The sequence below is a fragment of the Pleurodeles waltl genome, chromosome 7 (genome assembly GCF_031143425.1).
Source record: "Pleurodeles waltl isolate 20211129_DDA chromosome 7, aPleWal1.hap1.20221129, whole genome shotgun sequence".
Lineage (NCBI taxonomy): Eukaryota > Metazoa > Chordata > Amphibia > Caudata > Salamandridae > Pleurodeles > Pleurodeles waltl.
In genome coordinates, this window is record NC_090446.1 from 353,641,363 (window position 1) to 353,657,012 (window position 15,650).

General features: G+C 49.8%; 1 protein-coding gene across 2 annotated transcripts in view; it reads left to right on the top strand.

The window, feature by feature from the left end:
* PLCG1 (phospholipase C gamma 1) overlaps window positions 1–15,650 on the top strand; it is a 775,517-nt gene that overhangs the window by 362,880 nt on the left and 396,987 nt on the right. For both annotated transcript variants that reach the window (XM_069243788.1, XM_069243789.1), the window contains exon 11: window positions 530–615. In XM_069243788.1, coding sequence (XP_069099889.1) covers window positions 530–615 — 86 coding nt within the window. The remainder of the gene's footprint in view (window positions 1–529; window positions 616–15,650) is intronic.

The following is a 15,650-nucleotide window of genomic DNA, read 5'->3' on the forward strand; positions in this document are numbered from 1 at the left end:
GTGATGTGTGTGGCTATGATTTTTGTGTGTATGTATGTATTCTGAAACCTCTATGTTAACTCCCTTGGCCATAGGTTGCATTACCTCCTTTACACCTGCTTCTCTGCTTGTGCATCAGAAGAGTGTTGTTGAGATAGTGTTGATCTCAAGGTAATCTAGAACATTGCTGATGTAAAAAAAATAAATAAATAAAAGCACGTTGAAACATTATGAAACCTTTCATGTCATAATGATGATTGGCTCTTGCAGAGATGACCTTACTGTGAAATGCATGCTCTTCACCCAAGCCTATCTCTCACTTCATCTTCTGGGCAGCGTCATTGAGGGTGTTTAGAGTGCCCTGTGTGCAGAGTGTGCTCTTTGCTCATGCTGGGGACACTGCTTTCTTGCCCTGGGAATGGCCATAACCTTTGGTCATGGCAAGCAGGCTCTGGGAAAAGAGCAAGCCTTAAACTGATTCTAAAGTATAGCTATGCAGATTTTTGTGTTTCTTACAGTGCTTCCTTCTGCTTTCTTCACCCTCACTTAGGTACTTGACAGGTGATCAATTTTCCAGTGAGTCATCTTTGGAAGCGTATGCTCGCTGCCTCCGTCTGGGCTGCAGGTGTATTGAGTGTGAGTATTAGCAATTGTTCCTCTCTCTGACCCTATGTATAACTTATTGAATGTGAGTGTTGTGCTTCTCACAGTAAGTCTCTAGAAGAGTCACTCATCACTGTCTGCGAATAACTCTCCTAACTACATGTTGTTATGAACACCCTAAATGTTTACTACTGTGGATTACTGTTCCTCTCGATGAGCATTGTTATGACCCACAAAGTGTGATTTCTAGGTGTAGTCTGTCAACGTATCTTTATATGACTCCGAAGCTGAGAATTGTGCTTGCCTTATTTTTCATAGGTTTGTATATAAACTGAATGAAAAAATAATGCGTTGTCTTAATTCTGTATATGTGTGCATGTAATCCCTTGAACGAAAGTATTATGCATACCTTCAAGGCATTGTGTGTGACATGGAGCGCAGCTACTGTGTTGTGTTACTCCCCGTGTAGCTGCATATAACCATGATATTTTACCATGATTCAGTCCAGTTCAGTGGATGACTTCCAACTGCCTTCTTTGTTCACATTAACCACCCCTCAAACACCAATATCTATGATTGGCTAATTCTTCTCTCTCATGACATTACCACCTCCCCTCCACCCTCCAAACCATCTTATTTCCTCACTCATTCAAATTACTTAATATCATCATTTGGAAAGCCTCCGTAGACATTACCATCCACATTTGCAAAACCTTCCTATCAGTCTCTAATATCTTGAAATTAATTGCAGGATAAAACACTTCAACCTTACAAATTCAGCTCTGTGGTTTAGTTCCTAATAATCTTGGCACTTAATTTCAAAATCACTCTCTTGACTGGCATTCCAGCTCCTCTCTCTTTTTAAAGCCTGCCTTCTGTCTCGTAAAAAGCCATTCTTCAGCCATGCATATGTCTCTTTGCTACCCTTTAAAATTTACTGATCACTGAGCTCTTAAAGCCCTTGTCTGCCTTTCCTCTCAAGGCCTGTACTGTCTTCACCCTTGTTAAGGGAACAAGTGGAAGAAATGGAGCTACTTACCTTGTAAACAATTTATATCAGTTGCATTGTTTGGCCTCTTTTAAACTTTAAGCAAAAACATCCTTTCTGACCATCCTCCTCTAGAGGAAATGTGAAACTACCTTACCAGGATCTCACAGATGCAGCTTCCACAATTTAGAACTCTCGATATCCCAGCATCTGGTAGAGAGGTCTAGCTGGCTTTAGACTGGATCCGGAAGATTTTTGCGAGCAGCACCCCTTTGCACTAGTAGGTGGCATCTATCGGCTCAGTGTTCGTTGTCGCCATAGTCTGCACCAGATATGATGTTGCGGGACCTATGTAGGCTCCACCCAGGCGGACTCACGCCAGTTCCTTTCTTTCCATGCTAGCAAAGTGCTGATCCTCTACCCATCAGTCATTTTTTGACTGCCTTTTTTTGACTTTTTGACAAGTCTTTTTCGGATTTTACTCCTGGTGCATCAAGGATGTCTTCTAGAAAGACTGGATTCAAGCTGTGTGGATCCTGTCAACGGACGACATCCGTGACAGATCCGCACTTTGTGTGCCTTTGGTGTCTGGAGCGTGACCACAACCCGAAGTTGTGCTCTGAATGCCGAGCCATGCATTCGCTTTAAGGTCCCGGTCCCTGAAGCTGATGGCTGCCCGGAGCTTTTCTCCCCTCAAGTCGAGATCCCAGTTGAGAGAAAGGTCCCTGGATAGGTTGTGGAGTCCAAAGTCGTTGTCCCACTCCAAGACCTTGGGGCAATCGGTTAAGTCAAGGCACAAGAATAAAATTTAGAAGTCTGAACGCTCTTCAACTTTTCCTCCTCCGTTCACTGACAGAACGAGGGAGTGTTGGGACTCAAAGGCTTGTTCTGTGGAACCTGGGCCAACTTCGAGCCTCTCTGAGTTTCTGAGTGCCTGAGCAACTCCTGCCCAGATCCAAGAGTTCCATGAGGCCATGCACCTCGTTTTTGGGCAGACCAATCCAGCTGGACTGCCTTCGGGCCCCACGGAGTCGGGGGGGCCTTCAGGTTCTGCACTGACAGCTTCAACCTCAATGTGGGACTCGCAAAGATTCAGTCCTGGATCCGGACTGGCACCGGTCGTGTCACCTTGTCTTTCCCCAACAATGGTCCTGGCACTGCCCGTGCCCATGGGCAGCACCCACTCCTGTTGTGATCCCAGACTCCAGCACGGAGCCAGATGGGCGTCCTACAATGCCAACTCCGGTGCCTGTAGGAGCCTTGCCTCCTTGTTATGATCCTGAACCTTTTTCTTAATGGCTAGGCTTTGGGATGAATAGGAAGGGGTTGCTGGACCTTTTAGAATACCAGCCCCATGAAGCAACGGACTGTGTTGAAGACTTAGGTGAGGGCAGTGGACTGGACATATCTCCAGATACTAGCATGTTTTCTCCCCCTGCTGTGTCTAGGGAGGAGGGAGCTTCTTAAGCTATAGGAAAGGCATCTGAGGTCCTGTACTTTCAACTTCCCTCTGTGGCCGTCAAGACTAATCTCTTGCAGAGGTACTGCAATCAGGAGATTCCACCAAAGAACTCCTGCTCCTGTTCAGTGAGGCCTCACTGATGCCCTACTGGATACCTGATCCAAACTCAGCACAGGGGCTCCTGTGAGCAGGACGATTGCCTACTGCCATAACCCCGCACCATGGGACCCAAGTTTCTTGACGCCGCGTGCCACCCCTGAGAGCTTGGTGGTCCAAGCTCTACCTCCCAGGGCATGTTTCCTTCCGCTCCCCAGGACAGGGAATCCAAAAGGTTGGACTCACTTAGGAAGAAGATGTTTTCTTCTGCCAGTCTTGCATTGAAATCTGTGAACACCTCATGCCTTTCGGGCTGTTATTCCCACATGCTGCGGGATCAGATTGCTCAAGTCCTGCCACAGTTCCTGGAGGAGGCCCAAGCTGTACTTTCAGAGTTTTGTTGATGGAAGAGAGGTGTTAAAGTTCACAATTTATTGCAAACTTGATACGACCGACTTGCTAGGTAAAGCAGTTTCTTTGATGGTGGCCCTGAGGTACCATGCCTGGCTGAGGATGTCTGGCATTTCAGGGGATGGCCAGGATTTTTTGATTGACATGCCTTTTGATGGCACCAGTCTCTTCTAAGACAAGGCAGACTCAGTGTTCGAGTGCTTCATGGATTCTCGGGCTACAGCCAGTTTTTTTTGGCCTTGAGCAGCACCTCATCCCTCTGTCTGGCTTTTGCCCCATTTGTGGCTATGGTAGGAGGGTGTGGGACCCACCGACCTCGAGGCTTAGGTAGCCAGTGATCTAATCAGGCCCGCTCCACCCCTCGCCCCTGACTCTCTTTAGGAAAGTGCCCCTTTTGGACATGGTCACCCCAACTTCTTGCTCACTGACACAGAGGTTCTTCGACTGAGGTGCCCTTAGTCCCTGCTAAACTTTCTGGTATGGTTACCCTCATGTTTTGCCTGATGTCAGTGTGCTTAGACTATTTTCACTGGGATCCTGCTAACCAGGACCTCAGTGATTGTGCACTCTCGTCTAAACTTAGCTGCTTTGGTATTTACTACAACCCACAATTGCATAATGGTGTTAGCCTTGTAAGTCCCTAGTAACTGGTATTTAAGTACCCGGGGCATAGATACACCAGGTGGTTCCCCATGTCTCCAGCATGTATTATGCCACCCATGGGAGCCCATGCAAACTGTGTCAGCAGGCCTGCCATGTGCAGCCTGCGTGAAAAGGTGCATGCATCTTATCACTGCGGGTCACTACACCAGGTCACTATAAGTCACCCCTATGGTAGGCTCTTCCTGCCCAAAGGACAGGGTGCAGGTCCCTGCGTGTGTGGACGCCCCTGTATGAGCAGAGGCGCCCCTACGAACTCCAGTTCCAATCCCCTGGACTTTGTAAGTGTGGGAAAGCCATTTTAGCTATGTGCTGGCCACAGGTCACTCACTACCTGTGGTGCAGCTACATAATTGTAACTCCGAACCTAGGCATGTTTGGTATCAGTATTGGTGGCATGATTCCATACACTCTAGGGGCTCCTTAGAGGACACCCCTGTACTCCTAGCAGTGTCAGGGTCTGCGAGCAGCCCACACTGCTGCAGCTCTTCAGACAGGATTCTGACCTCCTGCTAAGTGACCTGCTCAAGAAGGGGAAGGCAGAACAAAAGATTTCATGTGGGAGAGGGGTGCACCCTCCTCTCCTTTTGGAAATAGGTGTTTCAGGGCTGGGAAGGGGTAGCCTTCCCACGCCTTCAGTTTGCTTTGAATTGCACATTTGGTGCCCTCCTTGCATAATCCAGTTTCCACCAGTCCATGGACCCCCGGTCCCTGCTCTGGCACGAAACTTGAGAAAGGGAAGTGACCATTCCCCTGTCCATCACCACCCCAGGGGTGGTGCACAGGGCTCCTCGAGTTGGCCACTTGGTTCTGCCATCTTGAAATCAAGATGTGCAGAGACCCCTGGGAGCATCTGACTGGTTTGGGTACCTAGGTGATGTCAGTGCCCCCCCCCCCCTGACAGGTGGTCTCCTTGCAGAGTGACCAAGCCTCTTTTTGGGCTATTTAGGGACCCACTTGTGGCAGGGTCCCCAGATGTGGCCTATAATATCCCACCAGGACTCCTCTACAAAGACCGCTTCTGCTCCTGGCTACGGGAACCGCTGCTGGACTTCCCAGGAACCAGACAAAACTGCAACACTGAGACGACCTCTACTTGCAACATTGTTTCCGCTGCTCCTGTCAGGGACTTGCAACATTTCCATGGCTGTGCATCCTCTGGTGTCAACAAGACTTCAGCTGCACCAAAGTAGCAAGAAGGAATCTTCCTTGGAGTGAAGGAGTCACTCCCTGCATCTGAAGGCACCTAAGGCAACAACGTCCAGCTGCTGGGATCTGATGTCCTCTGGACTTGCAAAGTTTCTCCAATACAGGTGGTTGTTGTTAGGGGTCCTATGGGTCCTCTCTACCTTCTGTCCAACTTGGGAGAAGGTCAGCCCTTGCCTCTTCCTCCAAGACAGAACCCCTGTGCACCACGACTGTTGCAGCAACCAATGCTTGTTGACTCCTGCTCCGAGGGATATTCAGGCTCCAAGTAGCCCCTGCTTCCTGCACTTAACCTCCTCAAGGACATTGTCCTCTCTGCTGCTTCAGCGATGTGGGACTCCTCTTCATGTGTCCTGCTTGGACCTCACTGAGACTTTGCTTGCTGCCAGTGGGTTGCGCATGGGGGCTGCAACTGCTTCTATTGGTTCTCCTGTCTTCTTAGAGTCAGCCTGGTCTCCCCTCCATAGGTCGTGTCCCCATTACCTTGCTGTTCCTATTCAGCTCTGCAAATCTCCAGCAGCTCCGGCTGCATTTGCTTGTTGGTGGTCCTCCTGACCACTGACCCATCTGCAATCCGGCGACTGATGAGGAACTGTCCTAGGTGACTTCAAGGACTCCTCTGCAACTCTTGGGCTCCGCAGCTGGCCTTCCTCCATCACCGTCGACCCGGATCTTAACCCACAGAAGGGTGGGCATTGCCTCTTGCCCCACCTAGATACTTCTGTGTTGACTGCTCTCTGTGCCCTTCTTTTGCTGGTCTTCATCCAAAATCCACTGTTGGCTTCCACCGACCTGCTACTGCTTTTACAGTGTTCCATTTACGAGTCACCATGTTAGCCTATGGGACGACCAGGTAACTTACCTCTCCCCTGGTCCTGGGGGTCCCCTGGTCCTCTTGAGGTTCCACACTCTCCCAGCCCATGGCTAATTACTCCATATCCTCTAGTGGGGGGGACCTATTCTTGCATTCCACATTTTTTGTCTATGGTTTGTTTTCCCTATAGTGCCCTTGCTATTTTATGCTATTTCCTAATACGTACCTGTGTATATTTGTATGTACTTTCCTCCAGAAGGGGTCTTGCCTATCGAAATCTAGTTTGGTGTTTCTGTAATAAAATAACTTCATTTTTTCAGCACTGTGTGGCTCCTTTAATTTGTGATAAGTTATTGTGTGACTACTATGGTATTGCAAGTCCTGCACACCCCTCCTAGATAAGACTTGGCTGCTCGCCATAGCTACCACTAGAGAGCCCTGGCCATCTGGTCTCTGTAAGACTATCTAATAATGGTTGCCTGGACTCAGTATAAGGTGTAACACCATAGGTGTCCACCACACACTGGGCCAGACTCCCACAGTGCTCTTTCCTTAAAAACAGCGTATACAGTTGGCACACACTCCCCTACCTGTGTTAGTGCCATGTAAGAGGCACCTCTGATACCTAAGGCATTGGTAGTGGAGACGGTCCCTAAGGGCTGCAGCACGTATTGTGCCACCCTCACGGACACCCCTAAAAACAAGTTGGGCACAGCTGACGTCTGCATGTCTTGGTGCAGGCCAGGCGAAAACATGACATGGCACACCCATTGTGTGCCATGCCTCAATCACTGCATCTAAGTATATGTAAGTTACTCTTACAGTAGGCCTTGGAGCCCTAAGGTAGGGTGCATTATATTTGTTGTGACGACATACCTGCACAAGCAGATACAACCCTGCATGTCCAACTCCATTGCCAAGCATAGCAAGTGAGCAGGTAAGCCATCTTAAGGCATGTGGTAGACACTCGTCATTACGCGCTCCCCAGCTACGTTCTGGCTTCACTAAAAACAATGGTGTTTCCTATCAAACACCTCTTAATAAATCCAGGCTGATACCAGCCTCGGATTTAATGACATCCACCCAGAGGGCACCTTAGAGGTGCCCCCTAAACTCCACTAGTCTCTTAGTGTGTTGGCTGAATAGTCTCGACCAGCCTAGCCACAGCCAGGATTCTGACCTCCTGGAGGTGAGAATCTGTACTCTGAGGCTAAAAACAAAGCTTGCTCTAGAGGAAGATATTATCACGTCCTTGAGCAGGATAGCTAGTGAATCTACATACCAAGGACAGGGACTTCAGAGGCCTGCCGCCTTTGGTATGTGACCCCAGCTTCTCCAGACCTGCGGGTTGCCACCATCTGCCCTGAGGCCCACTTGGCACCACGACAGATGGGAAAATTAGTTAGTCAGTAGGCGTGTACCACTTTTGGATTAGCCACACCCCTATGGTGGGCTACCTGAAGTGGACACTTGAGGAAGGTTTCGACCATCTTGTTTTTGGTGGAATTAGGCCTTCCGGGACATGGTTATGCCCACTCCCCACAGGAAGGGGTCATATAGAAGGGTTTTTCATCCCAAGGGTAAGTCGCCCATTGGCTTCTACTCAACACTCCCCCAAACACCCCTAATTTTTGTATTTAAGTTCCCCCCTGACACCAGATGAACAGATTCGTCTGACCCAAAGAAGAAGAGCCCAAAGAAGAGCCAAAGGAATGAGAACTGTGGAAGGCTGGTGGCCTGTGTGCAAAAACCCTGCATACCTAACTTCTCCAGTCCTGACAAGCATGACGTTGTGACTCATCCTGCAGCTGTGGGGGCTCCAAAAGCCTCGGAGGTTCTCCAGCACTTTGCTAGCCTGTCAGTATCTCCCTTGGAGTGGAGGAGCCACTTCCCTGCTCTTTGCAGGCAGCGACTGCAATGTCTGATCTACCGATCTGCTGGCCATCGGGCCCACCAACGCCGGCCAGGGGAAGCCTCAAAGTGAGAATACACCAGGACCAAGAGGAGCCGATCTGCACCAATACCTTGGGGTACTGGACCCCTTGCAACAACCAAGACTTGTTGATGCCCAGCTCTGACTCCAACTGCATATCCAAGGCCTGCTGACGAGGGATGTCAGCACCTTGCAGAGCAATCCGGCTGTCCTGTTTTGTCCCTCTTCTTGCAGGTCCTCTGAAGATCTGTTGGTGCCTTGATGCAGGAGCATCAAAGACAAAGACCCGCTGCATCTGAGCTCACCAGCCCGGGTCTGTGACATCCATCAGTGTTCTTTTGCTCCCAGGGCCCCCACCAACTGAACTCCCCATTGGAAGCTCCCGGACTTGTCCCCAAGTTTCCGCTTGCACTCTCTTTCTAGGTGGCCTCCCTTGTTGGCAAGTATGCAGTGCGCAGGATACCCGAGTTGACTAGAACCACTGCACCCAGACACCCAGGGCAGGTAAGAACTGAACTGCTGGTCTTGTTTGTGACTAACCCCCCCCCCAGCACCATGCTGATTCAGGGGACCCGAGAACTGATTGCAAGGACCCCTATGCAGTAAAAGTACTTTGGAAACTTAACCGCGTAAAACCACATTTGAGGAAATGTGTTACTTGCTAAATCATTGTAATACTGCAACAGTACTTATCTTCTTGAAAGTATTCTAGTGTTGAAACATAATATATACAAATTAACTACTTTTCTAAAAAATTGGTCTCAAGTTTCTTCTTGTGTGTGTGTTTCATTTATTGCCTCTGTGTGTTAATAAGATGCTTAGCACTACTCTCTTATAAGACTACCTGCTCGCCCACACAACCACAAAACAGCTTTTGGGATTGTCACTTTTAGCACTCTAAACCAATATGGGTTGTCTGTACTATCTTCATAGTGTACCCTTACATTTACTATACTACATAAATAGCCAGCTTCCTACACTCTCCCCCACCATGGGCCACTTGGTGTCATAATTCGCCATCACCTGCTCCGCTGGCAGTCCATTACGTCAGACAGGGGGGTTTTGCAGATAGTCTGAAGGGGCTGCTTCCTCTACTTCAAGGCTACCCCTCCATCTATACCACCATCTTACGATTGGATGACGGAGGATCATTTTCCCTTTCTCCGCAAGGAAGTTACAGCTCTCCTGACGAAGGGAGCCATAGAGAGGGTTCCTGATGCCAGGAATAGGCTGTGGTTGCTATTCCCATTACTTTCTGGTTCCTAAAAAGTGCAAGGGCTTTCACCCTATCCTAGACGTTCAATCTTGCAATCTATTCCTCAAAAAGTTGTTCAAGATGGTCACTTTGGCTCAGGTTCTATCTGCCCTGGACCCAGGAGTCTGGATGGTAATGTTGGACTTGCAGGACGCTTATTTTCATATCCCCATTCTGCCTGCTCACAGACATAACCTGCAGTTCACAGTAGGCCACAAGCTCTTTCAGTTCACTGTGCTCCCTTTTTACCTTACCAGCACCCGTTGAGTGCTCATAAAGGTGTTGGCAGTGGTTGCAGCTCATCTGCAGAGGTCAGGGATTTCAGTCTTCCTCTACCTTTACGACGGACTGTTGCTGCAGGCTCAACCCCAGACTGTCGTCTCCCACCTCCAGATTACGGCAGACCTGCATTCGCTGGGGTCTCTATAAACATGTCAGTCATACCTGACTAACTCTCAGACTCCCCCCTTTCATCCGAGCTGTTCTAGACACAATGCAGTTTCAAGCATATACTCCTGAGTGGCGAATCCAGGATTTTCAGGCTATGACACCGATGTTTCATACTCAGTCTTTGGTTTAGGTAAGAATGACTCTGAGGCTGTAGGGCCTCATGGCCTCCTACATCTGCAGGTGACACATGCCAGATGGCATATGCTGGCTCTGCAGAGTGATCTGAAGTTTCAGTGGGTGTAGCATCAGGGGAATCTCTTGGACAAGATCCAGATCTCGGAGGGAACTGTGAAATATATGCAGTGGTGGTTAACAAACCACTATTGAGTCAGAGGCAGATCCCCATCCCTTCCCCAACCAGATCTAACAGTAGTGATTGATGCATCCCTCCTGGGATGGGGCGGTCATTTGGGAGAGGTAGTGTAAGGAAATGCCTCCTTGGCATGGTTGCCCCCTGACTTTTTGCCTTTGCTGATGCTATGTTTACAATTGAAAGTGTGCTGAGGCCTGCTAACCAGGCCCCAGCACCAGTGTTCTTTCCCTAACCTGTACTTTTGTATCCACAATTGGCAGACCCTGGCATCCAGATAAGTCCCTTGTAACTGGTACTTCTAGTACCAAGGGCCCTGATGCCAAGGAAGGTCTCTAAGGGCTGCAGCATGTCTTATGCCACCCTGGAGACCTCTCACTCAGCACAGACACCCTGCTTGCCAGCTTGTGTGTGCTAGTGAGAACAAAACGAGTAAGTCGACATGGCACTCCCCTCAGGGTGCCATGCCAGCCTCTCACTGCCTATGCAAGTGTAGGTCAGTCACCCCTCTAGCAGGCCTTACAGCCCTAAGGCAGGGTGCACTATACCATAGGTGAGGGTACCAGTGCATGAGCATGGTACCCCTACAGTGTCTAAACAAAACCTTAGACATTGTAAGTGCAGGGTAGCCATAAGAGTATATGGTCTGGGAGTTTGTCAAACACGAACTCCACAGCACCATAATGGCTACACTGAAAACTGGGAAGTTTGGTATCAAACTTCTCAGCACAATAAATGCACACTGATGCCAGTGTACATTTTATTGCAAAATACACCCCAGAGGGCACCTTAGAGGTGCCCCCTGAAACTTAACCGACTGTCTGTGTAGGCCGACTAGTTCCAGCAGCCTGCCACACTAGAGACATGTTGCTGGCCCCATGGGGAGAGTGCCTTTGTCACTCTGAGGCCAGTAACAAAGCCTGCACTGGGTGGAGATGCTAACACCTCCCCCAGGCAGGAGCTGTGACACCTGGCGGTGAGCCTCAAAGGCTCACCCCTTTGTCACAGCACCGCAGGACACTCCAGCTAGTGGAGTTGCCGCCCCCTCCGGCCCCGGCCCCCACTTTTGGCGGCAAGGCCGGAGAAAATAATGAGAATAACAAGGAGGAGTCACTGGCCAGTCAGGACAGCCCCTAAGGTGTCCTGAGCTGAGGTGACTCTAACTTTTAGAAATCCTCCATCTTGCAGATGGAGGATTCCCCCAATAGGGTTAGGATTGTGACCCCCTCCCCTTGGGAGGAGGCACAAAGAGGGTGTACCCACCCTCAGGGCTAGTAGCCATTGGCTACTAACCCCCCAGACCTAAACACGCCCTTAAATTTAGTATTTAAGGGCTACCCTGAACCCTAGAAAAATTAGATTACTGCAACAACAACAAGAAGGACTGCCTAGCTGAAAACCCCTGCAGAGGAAGACCAGAAGACAACAACTGCCTTGGCTCCAGAAACTCACCGGCCTGTCTCCTGCCTTCCAAAGAACTCTGCTCCAGCGACGCCTTCCAAAGGGACCAGCGACCTCTGAATCCTCTGAGGACTGCCCTGCTTCGACGACGACAAGAAACTCCCGAGGACAGCGGACCTGCTCCAAAAAGACTGCAACTTTATCCAAAGAAGCAGCTTTAAAGAACCCTGCAATCTCCCCGCAAGAAGCGTGAGACTTGCAACACTGCACCCGGCGACCCCGACTCGGCTGGTGGAGAACCAACACCTCAGGGAGGACCCCCGGACTACTCTACGACTGTGAGTACCAAAACCTGTCCCCCCTGAGCCCCCACAGCGCCGCCTGCAGAGGGAATCCCGAGGCTTCCCCTGACCGCGACTCTCTGAAACCTAAGTCCCGACGCCTGGAAAAGACCCTGCACCCGCAGCCCCCAGGACCTGAAGGACCGGACTTTCACTGCAGAAGTGACCCCCAGGAGTCCCTCTCCCTTGCCCAAGTGGAGGTTTCCCCGAGGAAGCCCCCCCTTGCCTGCCTGCAGCGCTGAAGAGATCCCTTGATCTCTCATTGACTTACATTGCGAACCCGACGCTTGTTCTAACACTGCACCCGGCCGCCCCCGCGCCGCTGAGGGTGAAATTTCTGTGTGGGCTTGTGTCCCCCCCGGTGCCCTACAAAACCCCCCTGGTCTGCCCTCCGAAGACGCGGGTACTTACCTGCAAGCAGACCGGAACCGGGGCACCCCCTTCTCTCCATTGAAGCCTATGGGTTTTGGGCACCACTTTGAACTCTGCACCTGACCGGCCCTGAGCTGCTGGTGTGGTAACTTTGGGGTTGCTCTGAACCCCCAACGGTGGGCTACCTTGGACCAAGAACTGAACCCTGTAAGTGTCTTACTTACCTGGTAAAACTAACAAAAACTTACCTCCCCCAGGAACTGTGAAAATTGCACTGTGTCCACTTTTAAAATAGATATTTGTGAATAACTTGAAAAGTATACATGCAATTGAAATGATTCAAAGTTCCTAATGTACTTACCTGCAATACCTTTCAAACAAGATATTACATGTTAAATTTGAACCTGTGGTTCTTAAAATAAACTAAGAAAAGATATTTTTCTATACAAAACCTATTGGCTGGATTTGTCTCTGAGTGTGTGTACCTCATTTATTGTGTATGTGTATGTCCAACAAATGCTTAACACTACTCCTTGGATAAGCCTACTGCTCGACCACACTACCACAAAATAGAGCATTAGTATTATCTCTTTTTACCACTATTTTACCTCTAAGGGGAACCCTTGGACTCTGTGCATGCTATTCCTTACTTTGAAATAGCACATACAGAGCCAACTTCCTACAGGTAGGATCAGAGCATCTGATGTCTGGCAGAAGTGGGACTCCACATCAATATTTTGGAGTTCCTTGTGATCCAGCTGGCATTGAAAGACTTTCTTTCCTCTTTAAAGAGAAAGATGGTGCAGGTGTTCACGGACAACACCGCCGCCATGTGGTACTGCAACAAGCAGGGTGAGGTGGGGTCATGGACCCTTTGTCAAGAGGCTCTGCACCTTTGGACATGGCAGGAACAGCACAGCACAGCATGTCGCTTGTGGTTCAACATTTGGTGAGCTCTCTGAACTCCAGAATGGATGAACTCAGCCGAAAATGCCTGGCGGATCACGAATGGCGTCTCTATCCGGTGGTGGTGCAAGGTCTTTTTCAGCAGTGGAGAGGGCCTTGGTTAGATCTGTTTGCGTCCACTGAGAACATGCAATTTCAGCAGTTCTGCGCATCTGAGTTTCCAGGGCAGCAATCGCTCGGAGACACTTCATCTTGACTGGACTTCAGGCCCCCTGTATGGCTTTATGCCCATACCACTTCTGCCCATAGTTCTTGTAGGAAAGTGCCTCTTTTGACATGGTCACTCCCTCACTATTTGCCTGATTTCTGGTGTAATTTCGACTGGAAGTGCATTGAGTTCAGCTAACCACGACCCCAGTGCCAGATCTCTTCCCCCAAAACTGCACAATCATTTTTTCCAATTAGCAAAACCTGTAGCACCCACTGTAAGTCCCTAGTAAATGGTGCCCCTGGTACCTGTGGCCTGGGGTACTCAGGAGGGTCCCTAACGGCTACAGCACGAACTGTGCCACTTCAAGTATTTGACAGGCTGCAATTGCAGGCTGCGTGTCTTGGTGCAGACAAAAGTGAAAACACAACATAGTGAACAGTCTGTGTGCCATATCCTCTAAAGACAGCATGCAATAATTGTAAGTCACCCCTTTGGCAGGCCTTACAGACCTAAGGCAGGGTGTATTAAATTATATGTGTGGACACACCTGCAAAAGCAGATATGCCCCTGCTATATCTTTGTCAATTCTCAGACATAGTAAGTGACCAGGGAAGCCATTTTAAATGCCTATGCTAGACAATGGTCACTAGGAGTTCCCCAGCTACATGATGGCTACTTTGAATATAGAGATGTTTGGTGTCAAACATCTCAGATTAATAAACCCTCACTGATGCCAGTGCGGGATTTATGTGCCCCCTGAAATCCTACCAACTACTAGTGGGTTGACTGACTGGTCCTGACTAGTTCAGCCACCATAGATGCATTTCTGCCCCCACCCCCTACACAAAGGTGTGAGCCTGCTCTCTCGAGGGTCGGAGACAAAAGCCTGCACTGGGCATGAGTGTGATCACCTCACCCAGGCAGGGTGGACATTACAGGGCGGGAAGTTTCAAAGGCCTTGCCGCCTTTGTAATGTGACTAGGTCTCTCCAGATGATGGAAAAGACCCGCCCCCTGTCTTGACCCCACTTTTGGTGGCAGCACAGGTGGGAAAATTAGGCAGATTAGGATATGTGCCCTTCTCATGCCAGTCCCACCCCTACGTTGGATAAGCTGAACTGGACACTACTTTTTTAATTTCTTCATCTTGTTTGAAAGGAATTAGGCCACTAGAGTTAGAGTTATGCCAACTTCCCAGTGGAAGTGGTCCTAAGAAGGGTGTAGTCACCTTAAAGGTGGGCAGCCCATTGGCTACTACTTGGCACTCCCCGTAATGCCCCTAAATTGAGTATTTAGGTGGCACCCCTGAACCCTAGAACTCAGCTTCTGCCAACCTAAAGAAGAAAAGGACACAGAGGAGTCGCACATGCAGAATAGGAAAATAAGCAGCAGCTGACCGGTACCAGCCTCACCTGTCTGACCTTGACGGACATTGCCCAATAATGTTGGCTCGTCCTGCAACTGAGCCTCCAAAAAACCCAGGAGGGCTGCCTGCCTTCCACAAAGACGGACAGTCCCGGGAGCAGCAGATCTGCTCTGCAACAAAGTCTCAGGAAAGGACTCTATAGCCTCTGGGACAGCAAAGACCCGACACCCGAAGTGACCTCTGCAACCCATGTCCATGACTTGACATGCAGCCAACCAGCGGTGCCAGCAAAGTTCCCTAGCTGTCCAGAGTCTGATTCCCGTGTGGTCTCACCCATCTTGAATCCACCAAGTTGCCAGTAGCCTCTGCACGCAGGCCACCTCTCCCCCTCTCCCGCACTCTTGTGGTGAGAGAAAACCTTACACCTCCAGCAACCACTGCCCCCATTGCCCCAGACCCCATCTAAGATGGGTCATTGGAGCCAACGCTGTCCCCCGGCTCCCCTTAGCGTGAGTCCATCCTTGATCTCCCCCCAGCTGGACTCCCCGATGACACCTGTAGCCTCAAGAAACCGACCCCTTTGACAATGAGTGTTCCCGGATAGAGAATCCAGACACTTAAGGACATCCCTTCACCCATCGCCCATGGGCCCGGTAAAGGTCCATGAGCAAGTCTACAATCTATCTGTTTGTTGTCCCCAACGGGCTCCTGCAGCCTGTGTTCCACAAGCACCAACACTGATAAAAAAAAACATTGGGCACCTAACACCTTGCTGCACCCAGTGCGGCTTGGAGTGACCTGCTGGTATGGTTTTGATCAGTGTCCAGTACTTACCCAAAATTTCTGAGATTGGCCTTGTAAGTCATTGTTGACTCTGAACATTTATT